We start from the raw sequence: 25,802 nt of genomic DNA on the forward strand, positions 1-25,802 counted from the left end.
ACACCAAGGCAAGTCCTTTGGTCTCTCTGCAGTGCAGGCACAGGAGAGTGAGCGAACTCGTCCAGGCACACGCAAAATCCAAAGCGGGAACCCCAAAGGCGGGAAGACCCCCAATATTTATACCCTTCGCTAGACAAAGGGCAGAGTTACCACACTTTAGGCGCGAAAGCGCACGGCCAATCCCAGCCTGGCTCCAGCGCGGGAACTCACGGGGCAGTCCCCGCCCCCTTCACGGCTGCAGGGCAGGCGAGGGGGGGGGAAACCAGGCGGCTTTTCCCCTTCCCCCCCGAAGTCCGGGCAGGAGAGGAATTTAGGGGTACAGGACTCCAGGACATCCCACCCCGGTGGTAATGAGCATCTTTGTCTAGAACTTGAGTGAGAGGTGATCCCCCTTCAATTTAGGAACCTATTAATATATATATATGGCTTAGCCTTTTCCAACATTAACAATAGGTAACACATTAATCGCCCCAACAATATTTAACGATACTTAACAAGGCTTAACAATAGCCCAAACAGTATTAAATAAAGCTACACAGTCAATTTGAAGATTGCTCTGTTCCTGGTAGAGCAACCAAGTTCATGGCAGAGCCTTAGATGCTCTGAGTCCATGGCTGGAGGTCACAGTCCGTGGGTCCGGATGCCATCATCCACTGGCCACCCCGGTGATATGACTCCGTCTCTCGTGTAGCTGGTTCTCCTTTTCCCAGGTGCTGGTCAGGTGGTCAGGAACTGGTCCTCTGCCTCGACCTTAACCTGTAAGGAGACAAAATCTGCCTCGGCCTATAAAGGCCAGGCTTGACAATTAATATTTTGGGACGATCCACCGTGCACTAATCCGGTGGCCTTTTGTACTGGGGCAGGTGGTCAGTGACCACGTGGCTCACCTAGGCAGCAGGTCTTTATTCTGGGGGCTTCTGTAGCTCTCCCCGTGACTGCTGACCATTAAAAGCTGCCGAGCCACTATTACGGTAATTCAGTGTTTTGCCTCCCGTGTGGGAGACGAGAAAGGGTTAACCTTTCTGTCTGGGGACGAGCTGCAGTTCCCAGCGGGGGGGCTGCCGCTTCTGGGCGAGCCGCTCTGGGAACCACCGCTGGGCGAGCCGCTTTTGCTGGCCCTGAGCTTCTCGCGGCTGCCTCTGGATTTTGCAGCCGATTTCTGAAGGCACCGCACTAGATCCTTCAGTTGCCAGTCTGCCAGCTGCCTTAAAACAGTCTTTGGTACCCCTAAAGTCAGGGCTTGTCTATACCAGCTGTTCTTTTCTCTGGGTCTCCAGTCACTCTGTGGGTCTCTGCCCCTTCCCCTCGGGGAGAAGCCTGCAAGAGCCGTCCCCCTGGGGGGGCAGTCCTGCACTGGCCGGACCTGCCTGCGCAGAGTCCTGGGATTTTCTGGGGGAGAAGCACGAGACTGTCTCTCCCCAGCCCCTTTTCCTTCAGGAGACCCAAACCCAAACTGCAGCCCGTGGGCATTCAAGTCAGTTAACAGTTCAGCCCAAGTCATTACGTGCTCTTTAGCACCATCGTTCTCTGCATTTTCTCCAAGCACACGTTCAATTTTCTCAACGTTCTTCATTACTTGGATTTGCAGAGTTGCTGGCAAACCCTTCATAATAGGGTGCAGTCTCTCCGGGTCCACAGGGGCATAAAATGGGCAATCATAATGTCCCTTATCATAGATAGCCTGGACACAGGCAAGTCTGCGGAGAGCAGTGATGAGCTCAGAGGAGCTGGTGACCCGTAGTTCCGTCGGCTCCCCCCGGTAGGCTGGACGGACACTGCTTGCCCAGTAGGCTATCCGAGCGGTGAGGCTGTGTGTCCCCTCGGGTTCACGTGTCAGGAACACATCGTCCCCCCAGTCTCCAGCAGCTTCCTGCGAGTCTAGAAGGACCCGGTCCCCACCGGCTCGGGACACTCGATACACATAGTCAGCGACTGAGTCCCCAGGATCTCTCGCATATTTGACTTGTAAGTCACTGAGCTGTGCATCTGTAAATTGTTTTTTGATCACGGTGGTCCCTGCACCGCCTTTCCTGCCCTTCACGGACTCAGTCCTGATCACAGGCAACACGTGCTTGTGCACCGCGGCGCCCTCCTCACCGGAGCTCTCTTCACCGCTGTCTACGGGGGAGTCCGGTCGGGACCTGCGCTTTCTGCGTGGCTTTGAGGCTTTCTGCCGCGCAGAGGCATGTGCAGAGGAATTCTCTGAGTCTCTGGCAGAGTCTTTTGTGCCTGGTTTCGGGGAACTCCTCTCCCCCAAAGAGCCCCTCGGGGCATTCTCTGCCTTTCTCCCTGATTCCCGCGAATCACTCCATTCAAATTCAGACACGGAGGACCGAAGAGGTGGTGTCTGCAGGCGTTACAAGCCTTTCTTTCATCTGGGCAGTCAGTGCCGCGGTCAGGCTCTTTGTCTGCGCCAGCATGCTTTCCCAGATACTTTGGCATTTAGCTTTTTCGGCTAATAAATCCTTTTCCAAGGCCTGAATTCTTTTTTCATAATTTTCAAATTCGGCCAGAGTCTGGGTCACGACTGACCCCAGAACAACAGAGAAATGCTCCGTTGGAGACTCAGAAATCACAGGGTCTGAGCGCTCAGCTAATTTCTCCAGGATTTTCTCCGGATTTTTACAATTTTTCTGAGCCCAAATTAAATCAAGACCTGTGATTAGGCATCCCTTTTCTTGTAGAAATTCTATGATTGAACTACCCTGCATACACTGCGCCATAATGTTGCGGAGGGGCAGTAATAATTCGTGGCCGAGTCGAGAATTTATCAAAAATAGATATTTTTTATTTTTACAAAACCCGCCCCCACAACTATATATGCAAAGATTAATTTCGTTTGATAAACAGGTTCAGTTGCATGAGAATTCTACGAGGATACCATTAATAATCTGACTATATATATTTGGAAGTCAGTTTTTGGAAAAGGAGTCTGCTATTAATTAATAGCGGTTTCTTACTAAATTAAGCTAAGCCAAATAACTCACTCAGGCTGGCTCGTGCAGTCGGTCTTCCTCCTCCAGCGGCTACAGGAGTCGTTAAGAGTCGTTAAGGGTCGTTAGGCAGACAAAGGTGTGCCTAACACCAAGGCAAGTCCTTTGGTCTCTCTGCAGTGCAGGCACAGGAGAGTGAGCGAACTCGTCCAGGCACACGCAAAATCCAAAGCGGGAACCCCAAAGGCGGGAAGACCCCCAATATTTATACCCTTCGCTAGACAAAGGGCAGAGTTACCACACTTTAGGCGCGAAAGCGCACGGCCAATCCCAGCCTGGCTCCAGCGCGGGAACTCACGGGGCAGTCCCCGCCCCCTTCACGGCTGCAGGGCAGGCGAGGGGGGGGGAAACCAGGCGGCTTTTCCCCTTCCCCCCCGAAGTCCGGGCAGGAGAGGAATTTAGGGGTACAGGACTCCAGGACACTGTGTCAAACAGCCATGAAGAAATTCACTTTAAATACACCCTGGATGGCTGCCTAGAAGATGGGAGGGATTCAGTAGCTGAGGTTTACATTGCAAGTTGCCTTGGATGTTTCCACCCATAAACAAGAGCATCAGTCTGCAGCATTTCAAGGCACCGCTCGCTGAAAGTGACCAGATGCAGGCTGCTGCTGTTGGCATCGATGGCAAAAACGCATCTAATTCAATGGGAGGATGTTGGGGTCCTTCAAGAGCAGCTGTTGAAGTGCATGGCTATGGTGGTCTGTAACAGAGCTGATGTTCTGATAACTGACAACCTTTATTCCCCCTGTTAAAGGTTTATACAGAAAACTAAAATTCACCAGCTGAATCTCAGTTGCTTTCAATGGAATCGCAGGCTGCTGAGGGGAAAAAAGGAGGAAAGGTGAGTATTTTCTGGAATAGACTCATAGAATGGTCTAGGCTGGAAGGGACCTCAAGGATCATCCACCTCCAATCCCCTGCTGGGATCAGCCATCTCCAATCCCATTAGCGCAGGTTGCCCAAGCCCCCATCCAACCTGCCCTTAAGCACCTCCAGGGAGGAAGCACCCACAGCCTCCCTGGGCGACCCATTCCAGTGTCTCACCACCCTCACTGTAAAGAACTTCCTCCTAACATCTAGTCTAAATCTCCTCTCTGCCAGTTTCAACCCATTACCCCTCGTCCTGTCATTATAAGACCTTGTAAATAGTCCCTCTCCAGACCCCCTTCAGAATGGATGTTAAGAGATGTGTCTGTGGAGAAGGAAGCATCACCAAGGGGTTTTAAGCAAAAATAAAACTCCTAAACACATGGCTGTGAAGAAGGGAAGTTTATGGAATCATTTCTTCAGGGTGCCTAGGAGTTCTGCTGAAAATGGTACATTTGAGTGTTAAGTCAGAACTTAAAAAGAAGGCCAGGGATAAACTCTTGTATTACTGCAAGGAAGCAGCTGTTGTCCTCCCCTACATGTCCCTGCTCTGTTCTCCCCTTTTATCAGCTCTGGAGCTCACCTATCTGAGCTGAGCCCATTCAACTCAGTCCAACAGAAAATAGCTCACTTTCTTGCTGGATTAGTTTTCTGTTCTAATATCACAGTACCACAGTATTATCAGGGTGGGAAGAGACCTCACAGATCATCAAGTCCAATGTTGAGCTGGCTCAGCGGAAGACGAGAAAAACCCACTACAAACGACATGCATAGAGTCTAAATCAGGAGTACAACAAGTAGGTGATCAAGGTTTGGTGTACAGATTCACCCCCCAAGATGTGTGCTCCTTTATGATATGTGGTGGGTTGAATTTATCCCCAAACACAATGACCAGAGCAGTTCAGATGGCTTAGAAGCAAAGGAAGCTACGTATTTACAGCAAGCTAAATTTTACAAGCATGTAATACAATGCATATGTACAAGAATATACTGACAAATATTTAGCAGTCAGAAATAACACAAATACCCTCACAGGGATCCCCCTGAATTGTTCCTCAGCCTCCCTGGATGAAGCCCAGAAAGGGCCTAATAGCTAACTTCTTCTCCTCTCCCAAGTGTGAAAACCAAGAAGGCTGCAACTGCTATTTACTCAGCCAAGGTTAGCGCAGAAATCAGTTAGTGTGGAGGAGGGAAGAGTGAGCAGGAGGCAGAAAAGGGAAGGGAAGGAAATAGTTTCTACAGCAGACTAGATATTAGTCCAGAAAATGAATGAAATTATATAGATTTATCTTTATTGTTGTTTTTTTCTGCATCCAAATGGTTTTTTTTTTTAATGTGAATGAAACTATAGTGTTAACCCTCTAACTGCCACATGATGTGACCTACAACCCTGTCCCAGACAGCTGTGAGACTGCTTGGCCATCTTTAGGAGAAATAACAGGAAGGGCACAGGATAACTTCCAGCCTTTGGTTATTTTGCCTGTATTCCTCACAACGTATGGAAGAGGAGGCTCAGGGGGGACCTCATTGCTGTCTGCAACTACCTGAAGGGAGGCTGTAGCCAGGTGGGGGTTGGTCTCTTCTGCCAGGCAACCAGCAATAGAACAAGGGGACACAGTCTCAAGCTGGGCTGGGGAAAGTCTAGGCTGGATGTTAGGAGGAAGTTGTTGGCAGAGAGAGTGATTGGCATTGGAATGGGCTGCCCAGGGAGGTGGTGGAGTTGCCTTCTCTGGAGGTGTTGAAGAAAAGCCTGGCTGAGGCACTTAGTGCCATGGTCTAGTTGAGTGGCTAGGGCTGGGTGCTAGGTTGGAGTGGATGATCTTGGAGGTCTCTTCCAACCTGCTTGATTCTATGATTCTATGCTTTTATTTGGGGGATAATTTCTCAAACCCACCACACTGCCATAGGTCTGTCATCATCCATCCTGTTCATGCTCTTGGTCCCTACTTCTCAACCTCGCTTTCCATCTGTGTCACTACTGTCTTCAAAGAGGATTGTTTGTAGCCATTTTTATCAGCAAAAATGAAAACAGAGGAAGGCCACAAGACAGGAGGAAGCTGCAGAATAAATAACAATTGAACTCCACCATGAGGATTTCTTTTGATCCACTGCAAAAATAAATAAATACCTCCCTATCAGTTGGTAAGGAGAGGTGAACAAATCTGTTAGATACAGACGGTCTATTGTCTAGAGTACTGTTTTTGCCTCATTTTATGTCTTGTAGGAGCAATGACAACATGTCTGAAGTGTCTGCAAGTTTTGGAGAGGGGTTTTTTTTTCCTTCCCTTTCCTTCTCCTCAACTCCTCTACTTTAATATTCTCATCAACACGCAAATGTAATCACAGTTCCTGATGCATATGCATGGCAGAGCACCTGATGCCTGTTTTCTCATTGCTGGCTGTAACTGAATGTGACAGAGTCTGCCCCTGTGGGTATTGAACAGAAAGGGGCAAAGGCAGCATTCAGTAGCTGTGGCACGTATGGACATCAGGTTAACCTGACTTCGGGACAGTGTTACTGTATTTCTCGAAAGAATACGGAAACCCTCACACTGGAAAACGTCCTGGCTGATGGGGCTGGTGTCACGGTGTCCTGTAGCTGAGCAGTTCCCCATGTCACCCCCTGCCCCCTGCTCCTCTCCTCAGGTCACCCTCTCTAAGGAGCCATCCCAGCTGTCCCTGTGGCCATGTTCACAGCTCACTGAAGAGTCGAGCTGAGAAATAAACACTGACAGATGCCACGACAGAGAGACGCCAACACGGTGCGGGGCAGTGGGCGGGCAGCGAGGGCGATGGGGCTCCCAAGCGACGGCTGAGTGACGCCCCGCTGCCAGCCTTCAACCGCGGGCTTAACGCGTAAACCGAGCGGGCGGCCGCCTCGTTGTCCTGCTCCGTACCTACGGCGGCAAGCAGCCACGGGGCTGCGTAAGGATGGTCCAGTCCTGTGTTTCGGTGGGATTCTCTCCTCCGATGTGCTACTGGTGCTCGTTGTGCCCTCCCGCAACAGCCAGCACAAACCCACTGCAGATAGCTCCTTTTGAGCCACAAGTAGCTAGGAGCAGCAAACCGAAGACAGCCAAAACAACACTCGATCGCGTTGTCGGAACGACGGTCAGAGAATGAGGGGCGACACTTCCCACTGCGGTAGCGATGAACTGTGGCAAGGACTCCAACTATCTGCACGGGTCCCGAACACCCTCCGCCCGCAACTCCCTCGCCCCGGCCGGGCGCACCTGCGCCGCCAGCCCGACCCCCCCCGCCGCCGGCACGGCAGGGCAGGGCAGAGCAGGGCAGGGCCAGACCGCGGTGCCACCTCCCGCTCCCGCCCCTCCGCCTCGGCCCCCAGCACGGGCGGGCTATAAGAGGCAGCTGCGCTAGAGCCGGGCTGCTCGTGCTGGCGGTAAGGAGCAGGGGTGGCAGCGGCGGTGGAGCACCTCCACCCGTCGCAGTCGCCATGAAGTCTCCTCAGGCCCAGCGGCCAGCGGGTCAAGGTGGGAGCGGCGGGACCCCGTCCCCTTCTTTCCGCCGGGATGGAGGCGCGGGAGGCAGTCTCCCCTCCCAGCGCAGCGCGGGGGTCCGGGGGCGGGTAGGTGGTGGAGCTTCCCCTCCCAGCGCAGCGCAGCGCGGGGGCCCGGGGGCGGGCGGCAGGGTCTCTCCTCCCTGCGCAGCGTGGGGGTCTGGGGAGGGGGACAGCGCCCGGCCGGGTCCTGACGCTACTGCTGCCCCTGGCCGGCAGCTCTGGGAGAAAACGGCGGCGGAGACCTGGCGGAGGCGCTGGGGGAGTTCGACGCGGTGCTGGCGGAGTTCAACTGCCCTGCCGGCCGGCGCCGCTTCTACTACGGCGAGCACTTGGAGCGCATGAAGCGACGGAGCAGCGCCAGCGTCAGCGACGGCAGCGGCCTCAGCGACTCGGAGAGTGAGTGTCGGTCGGTCCGTCCGCCGGTCCCGGGCGCGGCCGAGCCCGGAGGAGGGGGGTTAAAAGCGATGTTAGATCAGCGCGTCCCTCGCCTTGAGAGGCACGGACCGGTGAGCGAGAAACTCGTCTTTCTTTAGAGCACCTTCGCATCTACTTTTGAAGTTAGAGGTCTTAAAGACACGACCCAGGTGGTCTTATTCTCCCAGTGCCGAAGAGCAGAAAGAGAAGAGAGGGCGAGAGTTGCCGGGGGGAAGCCACATGAAGGCTGGCTTCAGAGCAGACAGGGTAAGAGGAATCGCTGCGGGAGAGGTGAAGTTGCCAGCCGGTTGCTGAAGCACCGAGGCATCTCGGCGTCTTACAAATAAGATGTGCCTTAGGTTAACAGGGACTGAGTGTTGTTTCTGGACAGCTGGAATATTATCTGGGAGAGAGCGAGCTGAAGTGTGCTTCCCACAACAGATGGAAACTCATCCAGGTTTCTGCTTCAGTGTCGTCGCAGTTTCCGAGCTGGTAATTTTAAGCCAACTTGTGCTCAGATGTATTAGATGTAGGCAGATGAAATAGTGTGTGCAGAACGTCGTGTAGGAAGGGTGGACAGCTGATACTGGCTTGTGACCTGCTTTAACCGAGAAAACACAGGACTGGAGCTAAGTTGTTTGCTTGTGGGAGGTGTTTTGGTAGGGGTGTTTTTGTAGCGGGGGGATTTTGTGTGTGTGTTTTGCTGTTTTGTTTGTGGGGTTTTTTCTTCCTGTAGTTAGCTCTGAAAAAGGTTTTACCGGCTTTGAGGTTTTTTTTGCTAGTCAGGGAAAGAAGACTTCTAGATTCAGGGGTGATCTTATTACTGTCTACAACTACCTGAAGGGAGGTTGTAGCCAGGTGGGGGTTGGCCTCTTCTGCCAGGCAACGAGCAATAGAACAAGGGGACACAGTCTCAAGTTGTGCCAGGGTAGGTCTAGGCTGGATGTTAGGAAGAAGTTCTTCACAGAGAGAGTGATTGGCATTGGAATGGGCTGCTCAGGGAGGTGGTGGAGGCACCGTCCCTGGGGGTGTTCAAGCAAAGCCTGGCTGAGGCACTTAGTGCCATGGTCTAGTTGATTGGTTAGGGCTGGGTGCTAGGTTGGAGTGGATGATCTTGGAGGTCTCTTCCAACCTTCTTGATTCTATGATTCGTTGTCTGGGAAGGGAAAGAAATTCCCACTCTCCTAGGGAGCAGTAGATTCAGGGCAACTTCGTCAGAAGAAAGTTCTGCCAAAAATAAACTCTACCCTGTTCTCAGGTTCCTAACTCTACAGAGAGATTTGTAAAGCTACCTGACTTCTAGTTATATGTATAATAAAGTTGCTTCTTAAATTTCTGATGTGCATCTTTATTAGTTCAGGGACTTAGTGAATGGCTCTGTTGACTTAGCACTAAAACATTTGTGTAATCTTCCTAGTACTTGAGTTGTGAGAGCACAGCTTCTCTGTGTTATCAGAACCCTTTATTTCATCAGCATCAGGAGTAGGATTCTTTTCTTTTCATTGATAGGTAATGTTTTACCTGCCCTGAAGTTGTGCCAGGGGAAGTCTAGGCTGGATGTTAGGAGGAAGTTGTTGTCAGAGAGTGATTGGCATTGGAATGGGCTGCCCAGGGAGGTGGTGGAGTCACCATCCCTGGAGGTGTTCAAGCAAAGCCTGGCTGAGGCACTTAGTGCCATGGTCTAGTTGAGTGGCTAGGGCTGGGTGCTAGGTTGGACTGAGTGATCTTGGATGTCTCATCCAATCTGGTTGATTCTGTGATTCTGCACTGGGTGAGATGTTGCCTTGAGTACTGGCCTCAGTTTTGAACCTCTCACTACAAGAAAAATTGTATACCTTGCTTAGCAGTGGCTGTTGTTGTTTTCTGTGTTCAGTGGAGATATGTGGATCAAGATGCTACTCTGCTGTTTCATAATGTAGTGAGTGAATCACTCTTTGTAAGTATCTCCCTCCTTCTGAGGAGGATTTGGGAATGCATGCCAAATTTAGGCTGGACACTAGCCTTTTGGATGCCTGAGGGTGTATCAGGTGAGGTCTGTCTTTACTGAGTCAAGCTGATGAAGTATGTGAGCTGTTACCCATGTAAAGTCTATTATTAACTACAGCATTACAACCCTTGTGTGCAGTCTTCAGTATTGTACTATATTAACTTCTCACATGTTCTTATTATAAATGAGACACTTAAATGATAGGGTGAAATCATACAATCAGCCAGGTTGGAAGAGACCTCCAAGATCATCCAGTCCAACCTAGCACCCAGCCCTAGCCACTCAACCAGACCATGGCATTAAGTGCCTCATCCAGGCTTTTCTTGAACACCTCCAGGGACAGTGACACCACCTCCCTGGGCAGCCCATTGCAATAATCTACTGTTGAGAAAACTATTAAAAGAATCTTCAGCAAACAGTATCAAGATGACTTCTTGCGCTGATAAAACCATCTTGCCCAGGTGGCCAAGAGAGCCAATGGCATCCTGGCCTGCATCAGGAACAGTGTGGCCAGTAGGACAAGGGAGGTTATTCTGCCCCTGTACTCAGCACTGGTCAGGCCACACCTTGAGTGCTGTGTCCAGTTCTGGGCCCCTCAATTCAAGAAGGATGTTGAGGTGCTGGAACATGTCCAGAGAAGGGCAACAAAGCTGGTGAGGGGCCTGGAGCACAAAGCCTCTGAGGAGAGGTTGAGGGAGCTGGGAGTGTGCAGCCTGGAGAAGAGGAGGCTCAGGGGTGATCTTATTACTGTCTACAACTACCTGAAGGGGCATTGTAGCCAGGTGGGGGTTGGTCTCTTCTGCCAGGCAACCAGCAATAGAACAAGGGGACACAGTCTCAAGTTGTGCCAGGGTAGGTCTAGGCTGGATGTTAGGAAGAAGTTCTTCACAGAGAGTGATTGGCATTGGAATGGGCTGCTCAGGGAGGTGGTGGAGTCACCGTCCCTGGGGGTCTTCAAGAAAAGCCTGGCTGAGGCACTTAGTGCCATGGTCTAGTTGACTGGATAGGGCTGGGTGCTAGGTTGGGGTGGATGATCTTGGAGGTCTCTCCCAACCTGGTTGATTCTATGATCTGTAGTTGGTTACACTACCTGCTGTGATTCAGAAACCCTGAATTTTAAACACTGCTGAAAATGGCTCTGTGAAGATTGACAGAAAGGACCTTTGGAAGAGATGATGGTGTCCTCTGGCAGGACAAGAGACCTGGTGAGATACAACATGCTCATGTACGTGGACAGACCAGGACTTCAGGAAGATCTGGAAAAGAAATATCTGGATCACAAATCCACACTGATGAAGGCTGAAGATGTTAATGGGATAGCAGGATAGACAGGGTTTGATAGTGCTATGTGATGTCCCCAGGGATTTTGTGTGAGGAACTTGTCAAGCTTCCAAATCCCATCCTATGCTAAGGTTCCTCCTTAGGCAGAGTATCATGTGAAAGGTAGCTCTGGAGAAATCAGAATCGTGGTCTTGTGGATGCTGATGGTATACTGGACCAGAAGGGTGCTTTGAGAATGACTTAAGCATCTAACAGCATCAGGTGCATGGTGAGGGTGTGTTTAAGGGGGAAACAGAGAAACAGACAATTCTCCTAACTTCTCAGAAAAGGCTCAGTAAAACACTTCTCCCTATCAGTGCAGCCAGCTTCTTATTTTGAAGTTAGAGTTGGACTGGAAACAAAAAAATTCAGATTTATGAAGAGCTCCTTTTATAAAACAGTTTCCAGTATCTGATGCAATCCAGCCACGCTCCCTACATCTATTTTAAGAAGAAATGCAGGGAGTTTCCTACTTACCTGGGCTCTTTCTGTTGACACCCAATTTTTTTCCCTCCCCAGGTTGACCTTCTCATTGGTCTGTTTTTCTGTGCAAGTGCAGTACTTGAATTTGTGACTTTAGCACTCCTGTGGTAATGCTTCCATCAAACACTTGCTTCAGGATCAAGGAGAAACTGGGCTGAATGAGCACATTCTGACAACGTGAATCTGCAGCAATGCAAAAGTTCTTCCCAGAATGTCTGCAGACAGCTTGAAGTGTCTTGCTTGTGAGCACTCTTTGCAAAAATCAGTTGGACTGTTAGGGGAAGTAGTATGTTAAACTGTTGCAGCTGTCTGTTTCAGGACCCCTGAATCAGTCATAAATTCAACTTTGAGAAGCTAGTAACAGATACCAAGTAGTGATAAACAGTGCTGTTAAGTAGGGTGAGAAGAGCCTTTCCTAGGGTTTCTGCTGTGAGGATGAGCCTGTTCAACAAATACCTGAAATATCTTTATCATAGAATGTCAGGGGCTGAAAGGGACCTTGAAAGATCATTTGGTCTATCCCACCTGCCAGAGCAGGATCACCTGGAGCAGATCACACTGGAACGCATCCAGATGGTTCTTGAATATCTCCAGAGGGGGAGACTCCAGAACCTCCCTGAGCAGCCTATTCCAGTGCTCTGTGACCCTCACAGTGGAAAAAATTCCTCCTCAGGTTCACATGGAACCTCCTATGCCTCAGATTCCACCCATTGCCCCTTGTCCTGTTCCTGGGCATCACCAAGAAGAGGCTGGCTCCATCCTCCTGGCACTCACCCCTTACGTATTTATGAACATGAATGAGGTCACCCTTTAGTCTCCTCCTCTCCAAGCTAACAAGCCCCAGCTCCCTCAGTCTCTTATCATAAAGAAGATGTTCAACTTCCTTAATCATTTTTGTGGCTCTGTGCAGGACTCTCTCAAGCTGCTCCCTGTCCTTCTTGAGCTGGGGGGGCCCAGAACTGGACATAATACTCCAGGTGAGGGCTCACCAGGACAGAGTAGAGGGGAAGGAGAGCCTCCCTCGACCTAATACACCCCAGAATGGCATTGGTCCTCTTGGCCACCAGAGCACACTCCTGGCTCATGGCCATCCTTCTGTCCTTCTCTTTGCTGCTCTCCAGCAGGTCAGTCCCCAACCTACGCTGATACATGGGATTGTTCTTTCCCAGGTGCACAACTCTACACTTGCTCCTGTTGAACATCATTAAATTTCTCCCTGCCCAGCACTTCATCCTAAGTCTCTCTGGTGCAGCAGCCACTCCACTCAGCTTGGTATATTCTCAATATGGCAAATCCTGCAAAATACTGCTTTTTTTTAAGCTTAAATTCTCCTCTTGAGGGAGCTAGCTCAAAAAAAACCTAATTAATATTTGGTTCCCCCCACTTGTTGTCCTGGTTCTTGGCTGTGGTTAAGCATTGTACATAGCCCAATGGACTCCAGACCTTACAGTAATAGGAAAGCTTGCATGTGCAGATGTTCACAGTGATCTTAGTACTTGGCCCACAAGTGTTACATTAACCACAACAGCTGACTGGCTCAGTGCTGGAAATCATGATGCAACACATGAGTTGCTCCAGGAGACATTGTGGAGTTGCTGGACTGTGAGGGATGACCAGTTATGTTTCAACTTGACACATTGAACTGAATCAAAGTGTAACAGCCTTGTACTTGAGGTTATTAATCATGGTGAAACTGAAGCTGAGGGATACCACAGAACTCTTGGCTATTTAGAGCATATGTTGGATGTGATAAATTAGGATTTCTGTTAGTGAGTGGTGTCCTGGCAGAAAGCCCTTTGTGCAGGTGGCAGCTATACTGATGAACTCTTAAAGATTCCATTTGCTGCTTCTATGTTAGAATAAGTTTGCAAAGACAGTTGCAGACTTGTCTGTGTAAACTGTATGTCTGTGCAGTGCATTGTGCTAGCATATGGCAATGTCAGGACAGTCTTCCAAGTTTAGACTTAGGGTGAGGAGAAGAAAGTTGGCCTTTGAGAGGTTGTACTTTACTATTACTTGTGCCAAAAAGCTAAGCCAAAATGTGTTGTTGTGCCCTCAGATGTTTCACACTTCTGTCTGTGATCTGTTTCTTGAGACAGGTTCATCTTCCAGCTCCTCTGTTAACAGCAGTGTGAAGTAAATACTATAGCTGTGGTTCTTGCACTTGTATGGCATTGCAGTTTTAGAATGTAAATGCTTTCTGACAAATACTCCATAGCTTTTAAGCACAAGAAAAGACCCTGAGTGCATCTAGAACTCATAATTGTATAATTCCAAGTTGAAGCAGCTGTAGGTTTATGAGGGCGTCGTGCAATATCCATCAGCTCTGAAAGCCTGCTGTAGGGTAAACATCTGTGGTCAACATGCCATGGGTGTCTCCATGTGGTTGTGCTAATGCCTCTGCAGTCTGGAGGTGAAGCATAAGGCACTGTTAGGTTAATACTTCAGTACTCACTTTGAAAAGCCTGCTTACATTTGCAGTCATTGTAGAGGAAGTATAGGAAAAGGCAACAGAAATGATTGAGAACATAAAATAGTTTCTGAATGACTAAAGAGATGGAGAGTCAGCACAAATGAGAGATGACTTGGGTGGAGACAAAGTAGTCTTCCAGAAAATCCTGAGGGATACTAGGAAAGTGGATGCTACCTCACCCACTATGAGGGGGGAAAATGCTTCAAAGAAATAAGAGGAGCTCTGTCTTCTAGTGGTGTGTTGTTAAACTGTAGAATAAGGTCTTTATGCTCTTGTGAATGTTAAAAGTTGTCATACTTAAACTGAAGTCATAGTGGGAGGGACAAGGCCACTGCTGTAGACTAAGATGCTGCTGCTGCCTTAGGAAAGATGTTGACCTGTGTATCACTAGAACTTGGTAGTTTGGCTTCAAACTGTTGTGGCACGGCTGCACTACTCTTCTGTAGGCATCTGCTATAAGAGGGAGAATGTGGGGTGGTAGGTAAGCCTTTGGTCTTAGTAGCAAATACCAGTTTTGCATAGTGAAGGAGGTCACTGTTTCTGCAAGCTTCTAATGGCTTCTTACCAGCAAGAAGGCAATGCAATAATTATAATGAAAAGTGAAGAAAGACTTCCATGGTGAAGTAACTTCTATCATCTTAGATTGCCTTAAATAGTCTGAGAAAAAATATTTTATTGAATTCCTAGTGTATTCAAAAGGGAGAAACAGCAGAAGTCTGTGTACAGAGTCCTCCAATTTCAATTTGGTGAGAAATGTGTGGGTTTGTAAGATTTCCTCTTGCCTCTCCCCTATCACAGAGCTTTAGGGGTTGGAAGGGACCTGCAGAGATGGAGTCCAACCTCCCTGCCAAGGCAGGATTCCCTAGAGTAGTTCACAGAAATGCACCCAGGTGAGTTTTGAAAGTCTCCAGAGAAGAAGACTCCACAACCTCTCTGGGAAGCCTATTCCAGTGCTCTGTCACCATCACTGTAAGGAAGTTTCTGCTCATGTTGAGGTGAAACCTTCTGTGTTCCAGCTTGTAGCTGTTGCTCCTTGTCTTATTGCTGCTGACCAGCGCAAAGAGATTGTCCCTATCCACTTGACACCCACCCCTCAGATATTTGTATACATTGATCACATCTCCTCTCAGTCTTCTCCAGACTCAACAGCCCCAAGTGCATTTGTTTTTAGTACACTTTAGAAAGGGAACATTAGGAAAGAAGAAGGCTGTAGTCAGAAACACTGCCTAACAGGTAGTAAGTGCGGTGGGATGGGGGAAGGTAAGCTTCATGTATATCAGGAAGGCAGATAACTTCCTTGTAACTGATTTGAGATAATACTAAATAATGAAGCCTAGACATGGAGATGATGAGAAGGTGTGATTTTTATTTTTTCCTCCTTTGGTGTTAGAACAGATGTTTGTTAGCTACATCAAAACTGCTGAAAATAAGACTTGCAGCCAAGTGTAACTGTGCTTGTGTTATCCTTCAGGGCTGGAGCATGCATATGGTGAAACAGGCTCTTTGCATCATGAATATTTCTGTTTCACACACAGTATCACACAGTATCATCAGGGTTGGAAGAGACCTCACAGATCATCAAGTCCAACCCTTTACCACAGAGCTCAAGGCCAGACCATGGCACCAAGTGCCACGTCCAATCCTGCCTTGAACTGCCCCAGGGACGGCGACTCCACCACCTCCCCGGGCAGCCCATTCTCACTGCTGCTATCAGCATTATAAATTTCTGGGTTTGCTTTTTCTTTAATTTCAGCAAGTGTGCTATATTCTGACAGGGAATAAGTTGTGCAGTCTGCTCATTAAATGCTGAACTATTAATTTGTAAATTCATGGCTTGTCATAGAATCAAGCAGGTTGGAAGAGACCTCCAAGATCATCCACTCCAACCTAGCACCCAGCCCTAGCCACTCAACTAGACCATGGCACTAAGTGCCTCAGCCAGGCTTTTCTTCAACACCTCCAGGGATGGTAACTCCACCACCTCCCTGAGCAGCCCATTCTAATGCCAATCACTCTCTCTGCCAACAACTTCCTCCAAACACCCAGCCTAGACTTTCCCCAGCACAACTTGAGACTATGTCCCCTTGTTCTGTTGCTGGTTGCTTGGCAGAAGAGACCAACTCCACCTGGCTACAGCCTCCCTTCAGGTAGTTGTAGACACCAATGAGGTCCCCCCTGAGCCTCCTCTTCTCCAGGCTAAACACCCCCAGCTCCCTCAGCCTCTCCTCACAGGCTTTGTGTTCCAGGCCCCTCACCAGCTTTGTTGCCCTTCTCTGGACACCTTCCAGCACCTCAACATCTCTCTTGAATTGAGTGGCCCAGAACTGGACACAGCACTCAAGGTGTGGCCTGACCAAGTGCTGAGTACAGGGGCAGAATAACCTCCCTTGTCCTACTGGCCACACTGTTCCTGATGCAGGCCAGGATGCCATTGGCTCTCTTGGCCACCTGGGCACACTGCTGGCTCAGGTTCAGCTACTATCTACCAGTACCCCCAGGTCCCTTTATTCCTGGCTGCTCTCCAGCCACTCAGTCCCCAGCCTGTAGTGCTGCTTGGGGTTGTTGTGGCCAAAGTGCAGAACCCTGCACTTGGCCTTGTTCAATCTCATCCCATTGGCCTCTGCCCAGTGGAAATATAAAGCTCCTCTCTGAAAATTTAACAGGATGTGATTTATTTTTGCCTCTAAAACTTTCCTCACTGAAAACTGCAGTAAAAGCATTTCAAACTTCACTGCTCTTTAGAATTGTATCCTGTGCTGTGGTACTAGAAAGAGCATAATGCTAAAGAAGTCAGGCAGATAAACTATTTTGTTGCCTGTTTTAAAACCAGAAGTTTGAGGTTTTCCTCTTCCAGTTAATTACTGCCCAGAGCCTTTCAATTGCTATATTTACATGGCATTTCCGTGGTTTTTCTACATGGCTTAATACTGGAACAGCAAAGGTCAATACTAACTACTTTGCCAAAGTACAGTACACCCCATGTTTATTCCAACCCCCTAATTTCAGCTATTGGCATAGTTTAACTCATGTAAGTAAATTCCATAGCTCAAATCTCAGCTTTTGTTACAGTTGGGTGTTTTTAAGGAGGCAGTGTTACAGTGTGTTTCTAAAACATTTCATATATGCATGCAAGCATCAAAAAATCCAAGTGAGAAATAAGTAATGTGTGATAGATAAACTCAAATTGCAGCGAGAGAAACGGAGTTGAATGAGTCGAGACAACAGCGGTGAGAGATTTTTGGCGTCAGCCTCTGGTTATTGGTTTGCAGAGGATGTTGTGTTTGTGTGGCAGTGGAAATCTTCCAGGGGCCATTATTAGAGGTGAATGAGCAAATCTTGGCTGTGGCAGCTGGTAGAGAGCTAGGAGCGGGTGTGGAGCTGTTGGAAGGTAGGAGAGCCCTGCAGAGGGACCTGGCCAGGCTGGATGGGTGGGCAGAGGCCAATGGGATGAGACTGAACAAGGCCAAGTGCAGGGTTCTGCACTTTGGCCACAACAACCCCAAGCAGCGCTACAGGCTGGGGACAGAGTGGCTGGAGAGCAGTCAGGAGGAAAGGGACCTGGGGGTACTGATAGACAGTAAGCTGAAGATGAGGCAGCAGTGTGCCCAGGTGGCCAAGAGAGCCAATGGCATCCTGGCCTGGATCAGGAGCAGTGTGGCCAGTAGGACAAGGGAGGTTATTCTGCCCCTGTACTCAGCACTGCTCAGGCCACACCTTGACTGCTGTGTCCAGTTCTGGGCTCCTCAATTCAAGAGAGATGTTGAGGTGCTGGAAGGTGTCCAGAGAAGGGCAACAAAGCTGGTGAGAGGCCTGGAGCACAAAGCCTATGAGGAGAGGCTGAGGGAGCTGGGGGTGTTTAGCCTGGAGAAGAGGAGGCTCAGGGGTGATCTTATTACTGTCTACAACTACCTGAAGGGAGGCTGTAGCCAGGTGGGGGTTGGTCTCTTCTGCCAGGCAACCAGCAATAGAACAAGGGGACACAGTCTCAAGTTGTGCCAGAGTAGGTATAGGCTGGATGTTAGGAAGAAGTTCTTCACAGAGAGAGTGATTGGCATTGGAATGGGCTGCCCAGGGAGGTGGTGGAGTTGTCATCTCTAGAGGTGTTGAAGCAAAGCCTGGCTGAGGCACTTAGTGCCATGGTCTAGTTGAGTGGCTAGGGCTGGGTGCTAGGTTGGACTGGATGATCTTGGAGGTCTCTTCCAACCTGGTTGATTCTATGATTCTATGACTGAAGTGTCCTTTCCCCAGAGCTTTCTGCCCTACATCCATACTTTGCTGAAGCATATATTTTTGTGTGATAGATATCACTGCTATGTTTTCTTCCCCATTGCTTTCAGCAGTTATAGTGACCTTGATGGTGAAGTCAGTGCATTCCTCCTATCACCAAAATATCTTCTGCTTGCTGTAATGTACAAGCCAAAGCCTGTAGCTAAAGCACAACTTTGCTTTCTGAGAAAGAGGAATGCTGATATTTTCCTGAAACTATTACTGTTACAGCCCATCAGAGGACAATGTTGACTTGTGGAAACAGTTCACCTCTTGAAACTGGCAGAAAAAAAACATTCAGATATTTAAAGCAACAGTCTTGTGTTATTTTCTCTTTACCAGGAGTAAATATTTCCTTGCATAAAGAGCCAGCATGCAATGGCATTTTTTTGGTTTCAAAACATTGCAGGGTGAGCAGGCAGTGCTTTCAGATGCTTGTAGAAAGGAATATGAAGAGAATGGCACAAAGAATCAAAGGTGACTGCTAGCATGGATGTGTACAGAGATATAAATCATTGCAGGGAATAATTTGCAACTGGTTTAAAACTTTGCTGTTTGAAGTTCTCCTCTCAAGCATTCACAAAGGTGTTTATTTCTGCTAAGCTCAAGAGCATTTGGTGTATGAGAGAGATTGATTTGTAATAGAAAGTAGAGCTGGGTGCTAGGTTGGACTGGATGATCTTGGAGGTCTCTTCCAGCCTGGTTGATTCTGTGATTTGGTGTCTATATACTATTGGTGTAGTCTGCACAGTGTGCTCAGTTCTGTAGCCATTGTTCTCTAGATTTTTTTTTTTTCAATTCAGTGGGTTTTAAACCATTCAAACATAAAATAATTTGGAAGTTCTTACTCTGTTCTCTTCAAATAGTCATAGAATCAACCAGGTTGGAAGAGACCTCCAAGATCATCCAGTCCAACCTAGCACCCAGCCCTGTCCAGTCCTGCACTAAGAAACTCAAGCATAAAGGCAAGGTCCTGCAATCAAAAGGAAGTGCAGCATTTCTGACATCCTGATGGTCAGTGTGGTTAAGTCAGGGGCAATGATCTGCTTCACTCAGTCCCAAGAGGATGCACGTAATGCTACACAGTGATAGAATCATAGAATCAACCAGGTTGGAAGAGACCTCCAACATCATCCAGTCCAACCTAGCACCCAGCCCTAGCCACTCAACTAGACCATGGCACTAAGTGCCTCAGCCAGGCTTTTCTTGAACACCCCCAGGAATGGTGACTCCACCACCTCCCTGGGCAGCCCATTCCAATGCCAATCACTCTCTCTGACAACAACTTCCTCCTAACATCCAGCCTAGACTTCCCCCAGCACAACTTGAGACTGTGTCCCCTTGTTCTGTTGCTGGTTGCCTGGGAGAAGAGACCAACCCCATCTGGCTACAACTTCCTGTGAAGTGTTTTGTCTTTGATCTGTTGTCTCAGTATTTCATGTGAGTTGTACCCTTGACTATAGGACGGTTTGCATGAGGTGTCAGAAGTTACTTGGCTTTTGTGGTAGTGCTAGGGGTTTTGTCCTGACAACTGGGGTCTTCCATTCTAAGTTTCTTGGTCAGTAGGGTTTGCATCTTGTCTGGAAAGGAGGTTGGCCTGTAAGTTGGTTTCAGAAGGTAATTTTGCCTTTAACTTGTTACTTTCAATGGATTCATGTATTGTAGGGTACACTGGTGACCCACTGCAAGAGCAGCATCAAACTCCTCAGGTTTGTGGTTTGGTGTGGGGTGGGTTTTTTTTGGGTGTGAGGATGTGTGTGTTTTTCCTTTTTGGAGCTACTTTTGGAAATAGCTTTTCCCAGTTTCTATCTAAAGTTACATCAATCCTGCATTGTGTTCATTAGATCTTTTTTATATCCAAAGTTTCAAGGGGATGGGTTTTGGTCTGCCCAGGTTCAAATAGGAGATACAGAGATGACAATAAAAAGCTACTGAAAAGAATCATCTTCATTCTAAACAAGAAATACCACCTGGTGGCTAACTTCTGTAAGCAGTAGCCTCAGGTGACAGATGTTGCTTACATCACTTCTCATGTTTGTGTGTGGGTAGAATGTGCATTTGCTGAAACAGGATCTGAGCTGATCTGCAGATGTGGAACTGCAGTGGGCCAACCATGCATGAGAAAGAGGAACGTATTCCAAGCTGAAACTTCTCACACAAACCTCTTCAGAGCTGGGCTTGGAAGCTAGCATGGAAGGAACAAATGGACAAATCAGCCTATGGCTGAGGAAGCCTCTTTAACTTTGATGTAACTTTTATTACAGGTGCAGATTCACTCTACAGAAATAGCTTCAGCCTCAGCGATGAGAAGCTTAACTCTCCAACTGCTTCTACTCTGAGCCTGCAGTCTCCATCAGTAACCCCATGTAAAGGTATGCTTCATTTTAATTGTTGGCAGTTCTTCCTAATTCTTGACCATGCAGAATTCACCTGCATGCATTGACACTTAAAATGCAACAGCAGAACTCTCTGTTTCTGGTAGCAAACAGCAATAGGACGCTGCATCTACAGTTCTTTGCAGGTGACCTTTTGGTTTTGTAACACCAAACTCTAGGACATTATTTTTTAGGTGGATAGGAATGATAATACTGCTTAGAGAATATTTCACTTGAGAACCAACTTGTGTCACTTCTTACTGAAGCAACTAAGTAGCTTAAGTTATCCCATCTATATACAGCAATACTTATCCTGAATGCCAGGTTGTGCAGTAGGTGACTCCTCTGAAGCCATATGCTGCCACTTAAGTTAACACAGTTACTTAGATCCATGTAGGCCTTGCACTGCTGATACTTCTTTAGTCCTTTGTAGCTGTGCTGTTTCAAAGTGGCCTCTGTCCTGCCGTTGTGCTTAATTCCCAGGAGCTTATTCTGTTCAGGCTAAGCCTGGTGCAGATATACCAAGAAATGAACAGATCTATACTATGTGATGCTTTCATTACAACTAGTCTTTTCAGATGCATGGTCTAGAACTTCTCATGTTTTCACATCTCTTACACAGTAATCAGTCTCAGAAACTCCAAGTTGAATGTTTTGTCTACTAGGGAGAAATAATGAGTAATGGCTAAAAACAAGAATCAAAAAAGATCAGTTAAGCTGGCAAGAAATACTTACAGGGAACTACACTAAGGGTCAAGATGTTCTTCTTGATAAGATAATTGGGTCTGGCTTGGAAGAGACCACAGAAATAAGGTAGCCACTTGCAGTAAAACTAAACTGAATGGAACCAGTGGTACTCTTCAGCAGTGGAGACTTATGTAGGTGTTTGAACCCAATCTTGCAGTGTATGGACCAAGATCAAAGGATCTGACCTGGCAGCAGGTCAGTGATACTGATATGGTTTAAGATGAATATATTTGGATAGGACTGGGAGCTAACTGGGTGTGCTTTCATTAGGGCCATGGATGCAGTATCTGTATAGATGCAATAAGGAAGGCTCATGTTGTAGCAAGGACACAGATGAGTTGATCTATTGTAGCCAGGTGGGGGGTGGCCTCTTCTGCCAGGCAACCAGCAATAGAACAAGGGGACACAGTCTCAAGTTGTGCCAGGGTAGGTATAGGCTGGATATTAGGAAGAAGTTCTTCACAGAGAGAGTGATTTCCCATTGGAATGGGCTGCTCAGGGAGGTGGTGGAGGCACTGTCCCTGGGGGTCTTCAAGAAAAGACTGGATGAGGCACTTAGTGCCATGGTCTGGTTGACTGGAAAGGGCTGTGTGCTAGGTTGGAGTGGATGATCTTGGAGGTCTCTTCCAACCTGGTTGATTCTATGATTCTATAGCTTCTTTTTTTTTTGTTTCAACCTCTGCTTTAAGGAAACCAAACAGAGGATTTATTTGCTTCTGTCAAATGAAAGATTATAGACCAGAATTCTTATTCAGTCATCTCCTACTTTCAATCAATGCATTTGGGTGTTGCAGTAATCCTCTTGAGCTCTACTGAAAGCAACCTACAGCATGCTTGATACCACTGAAAATTATTTTGGAGATTGTGTGGTTCCAGTGTTTCTTCTGGACATGTCTAAACAGCATTGACTCTTATTTTGCAGCAAAGCTTGGAGACACAAAAGAACTGGAGGACTTCATTGCTGATCTTGACAGGACGCTAGCAAGTAAGCAGGTTTTTACTGGTAGGCTGCATCTCACTTGATACTGTCAGAGAATGATGAAAGTCAATGCACTGGGAGGAGAAGGAAAGGTGGTTAAAGTTTTGTATCACCTGGCCTCTTCTTAATTAGTTCTATGCATCATTATGTGGATAAGAAGGTAAAATAGACCTGTTCTTTGCCTGCATGCTCAAGGCATGTAGTTAAAGTTTAGCTTGTGTGACAAAGGCTGTTCTGCAGTGAACCCCTGTCACCAGCTCTGGGGCAACTGCAGTTCACCCCACCTTGATGTAATACGTCAGGTAAACATCACTTGCATGAGGCACTTAGTGCCATGGACTAAATGATTGGACAGGGCTGGGTGATAGGTTGGAGTGGATGATCTTGGAAGTCTCTTCCAGCCTGGTTGATTCTATGATGTAAATGCTTGAATCTTGGCTGAAAACTGGGAAGCTTTCTTCGTTTTGAAGCTGTGGCTGGAGGAGTGACTGTAAGTGAGGGAAACCCTTTAATTGTAGAGTTTGCTTTAGGAAGGAACTAAGGAACAGAGATCTGTACCTGTTGAATTGGATTAAATATAAAAAATCCTTTTTGTGCTTGGTTTTACCAGCACTGGAGTAGAGATCACTTCAAACTTGAACAAGAAGGTTTCACCTCACACGAGTAGAAACTTCTTTGCAGTGAGGGTGACAGAGCACTGGAAGAGGCTGCTCAGAGAGGTGGTGGAGTCTCCCTGTCTGGAGACTTTCCAAGCCCACCTGGATGCATTCCTGTCACTATCTAGAAATTGCACCTTCCAGTTACAGCACTAGATTCTTCATTATGATTTTTGAAGGAAAAACAGCTCCTACCAAGCTGCCCCCCACAAGTCCCAGTCATGTATCTGCCTATTCTTTCTGCCTTCTTTTTTTCCTGTATCTTTCAGGACATACCAGGTTCATATTGTTTTTTTTAAAATGCAACCTGGCTAAAGAACCCAAACCAACAAATTGTAGGACTAGATCTAAACAGCAGCATGAATAAAACTGCCTCAAACTATCAACTTTCCCATTGGAATGGGCTGCCCAGGGAGGTGGTGGAGGCACTGTCCCTTGAGGTCTTCAAGCAAAGCCTGGATGAGGCACTTAGTGCCATGGTCTAGTTGAGTGGCTAGGGCTGAGTGCTAGGTTGGACTGGATGATCTTGGAGGTGTCTTCCAACCTGGTTGATTCTATGAACTGAGAGTTTCTTAGGTGTTTTCCCTTCCCTGTAACTCCTGAAGCCTTTGCCATCTGCCTTGGACTCAACTGAAGACATCTGCTCTTATGAGAGCAGAGACTTCCCTGTCACTCACCTTGTGTCTTTAATCCTGGCTTTATTTCTCTTACTTAAAATATGTTTCATGACTTTTGCCATGGCAGTATGTTTGAGCTAACTCCATCCTTGCCACTGAAATGTAACTGACTGCCTTTTTTTGTCTGAAACTTGTTGAGTTTCTGAAGGTTTGTGTAGAACAAGGAGACTTCAATAACTATTTACGGCGCTGTATCTTGCACAGCTGTGCTGCTTGAGGGGCTGCCTATAGTGCATAGGTTTCATTATACCCTGCAAGGCACATGAAAGCTGAAGGAAGGGATTGCCACCTGCTCTAGTGAGGTTTGGGCTTTTTTTTTCTTTTTTGCAGAGTCTTTTTTGTTGTTTAATAATCCTAGCAAAGGGATGTCAGCAGCCTTTCCCATACAGTGATCATACCTGGAAATTCTGGTTAGGGGGAAGTCCACCTTTCAAGTGATATTGTGTTGATGTGCTTGAGATTACACAGAGCTCTGTACAGAGGTCTCTCCAAGTTGAATGAGCTCATTAGAATAGTAATTACCTTATTTTTTTTTCTTTACATATAAATATTTTGGCACTGATGTTTACTAGAGGTATAATTTTGGCCTGTCAGGCAGTCTAACTTGCTGTGTTTAGGATGTCTGATATGTTCATGAAGGACAACAAAGCTGGTGAGGGGCCTGGAACACAAAGCCTATGAGGAGAGGCTGAGGGAGCTGGGGGTGTTTAGCCTGGAGAAGAGGAGGCTCAGGGGGGACCTCATTGCTGTCTACAACTGTCTGAAGGGAGGCTGTAGCTAGGTGGGGGTTGGTCTCTTCTGCCAGACAAGCAGCAATAGAACAAGGGGACAGAGTCTCAAGTTGTGTTGGGGGAAGTCTAGGCTGGATGTTAGGATGTTGTTGGCAGAGAGAGTGATTGGCATTGGAATGGGCTGCCCAGGGAGGTGGTGGAGTCACCATCCCTGGAGGTGTTCAGGAAAAGAAAGGATAAGGCACTTAGTGGCATGGTCTAGTTGAGTGGCTAGGGCTGGGTGCTAGGTTGGACTGGATGATCTTGGAGGTCTCTTCCAACCTGGTTGATTCTATGGTCTAGTTGATTGGATAGGGCTGGGTGCTAGGTTGGACTGGATGATCTTGGAGGTCTCTTCCAACCTGGTTGATTCTATGGTCTAGTTGATTGGATAGGGCTGGGTGCTAGGTTGGACTGGATGATCTTGGAGGTCTTTTCCAGCCTGGTTGATTCTATGACACATGCAGTCTTAATATAGAATTTAATGATCTTTCTTGTTTGTTTTATTCCCAGATATGTGAAATGAATCTTTGGTATTATGCTTGCCTATGAATGTCTTCTGAAGGATAAGTGACATCAGTCACTGAGAACTGCTGCCATTGTCTGATAACTCTGCTTCCCAACATGCTCACCTTCTGAACATAACCTCTGTGAACTCCAAGTATTTAACTGGCAACATAATTTTTGTTGTTCTGCAGCAGTTGGAATAAGAACTGAAGCATTGCAGCTGTATTTTGCTTTAAAATATAGCTCAGATTTTAATTTAAAGTTGCTTTTATGAAAATATATTTGTAATTTTATATAGTTGAGAACTTTTAATGCTTTTTTTTCCCCCCCATTGTAGAATATTTTTGTATGCAAATAAACCCTAAACTGGAATCCAGGTGTCTGAAAGCTTCATGTAGACATGGGAACTCTGAAATGTAAGTATGAATTAAGCTCTCACTGGAAACATCCAGCTTGATAATAATCTGATAGGGTTGTGTGTCCTGCTGGGCAAAATATATGCTGGCTCCATGTGGAATTCCATATTTTTCTTTTCAACTCAATTAAATAAGACAATTTTGTACCATGTAAAATTACTACAGTCAGGAAAACAATAAAATTGGTCAAACTTACTCAGGTTTGCTTTAATGCAGGTGAAGTACTGACTTGGTAAAGAACTGAACAATGCCAGCTCTCTCAAACTCAATGTAACAGCTACCTTTAAAACAACATAAAGTACTAGTTGGGAGGTCAGACATCTGGGCCCATGGGTTTAAAAATATGGAGA

At 47.4% G+C, this 25,802-nt stretch overlaps 1 protein-coding gene across 1 annotated transcript; it reads left to right on the plus strand.

Moving 5' to 3' along the window:
- The first annotated feature begins 7,239 nt into the window (after positions 1 to 7,239).
- On the plus strand, positions 7,240 to 25,647 carry RGCC (regulator of cell cycle). Its single transcript, XM_064174522.1, has 5 exons — positions 7,240 to 7,353; positions 7,599 to 7,778; positions 20,590 to 20,697; positions 22,370 to 22,432; positions 25,043 to 25,647. Exons 1-5 carry the CDS (start codon positions 7,317 to 7,319, stop codon positions 25,048 to 25,050), a joined length of 396 nt encoding a protein of 131 aa, XP_064030592.1. The 5' UTR covers positions 7,240 to 7,316; the 3' UTR covers positions 25,051 to 25,647.
- Positions 25,648 to 25,802: the final 155 nt, after the last annotated feature.

The sequence above is a fragment of the Pogoniulus pusillus genome, chromosome 3 (assembly GCF_015220805.1).
Source record: "Pogoniulus pusillus isolate bPogPus1 chromosome 3, bPogPus1.pri, whole genome shotgun sequence".
In the NCBI taxonomy this organism is placed as follows: domain Eukaryota; kingdom Metazoa; phylum Chordata; class Aves; order Piciformes; family Lybiidae; genus Pogoniulus; species Pogoniulus pusillus.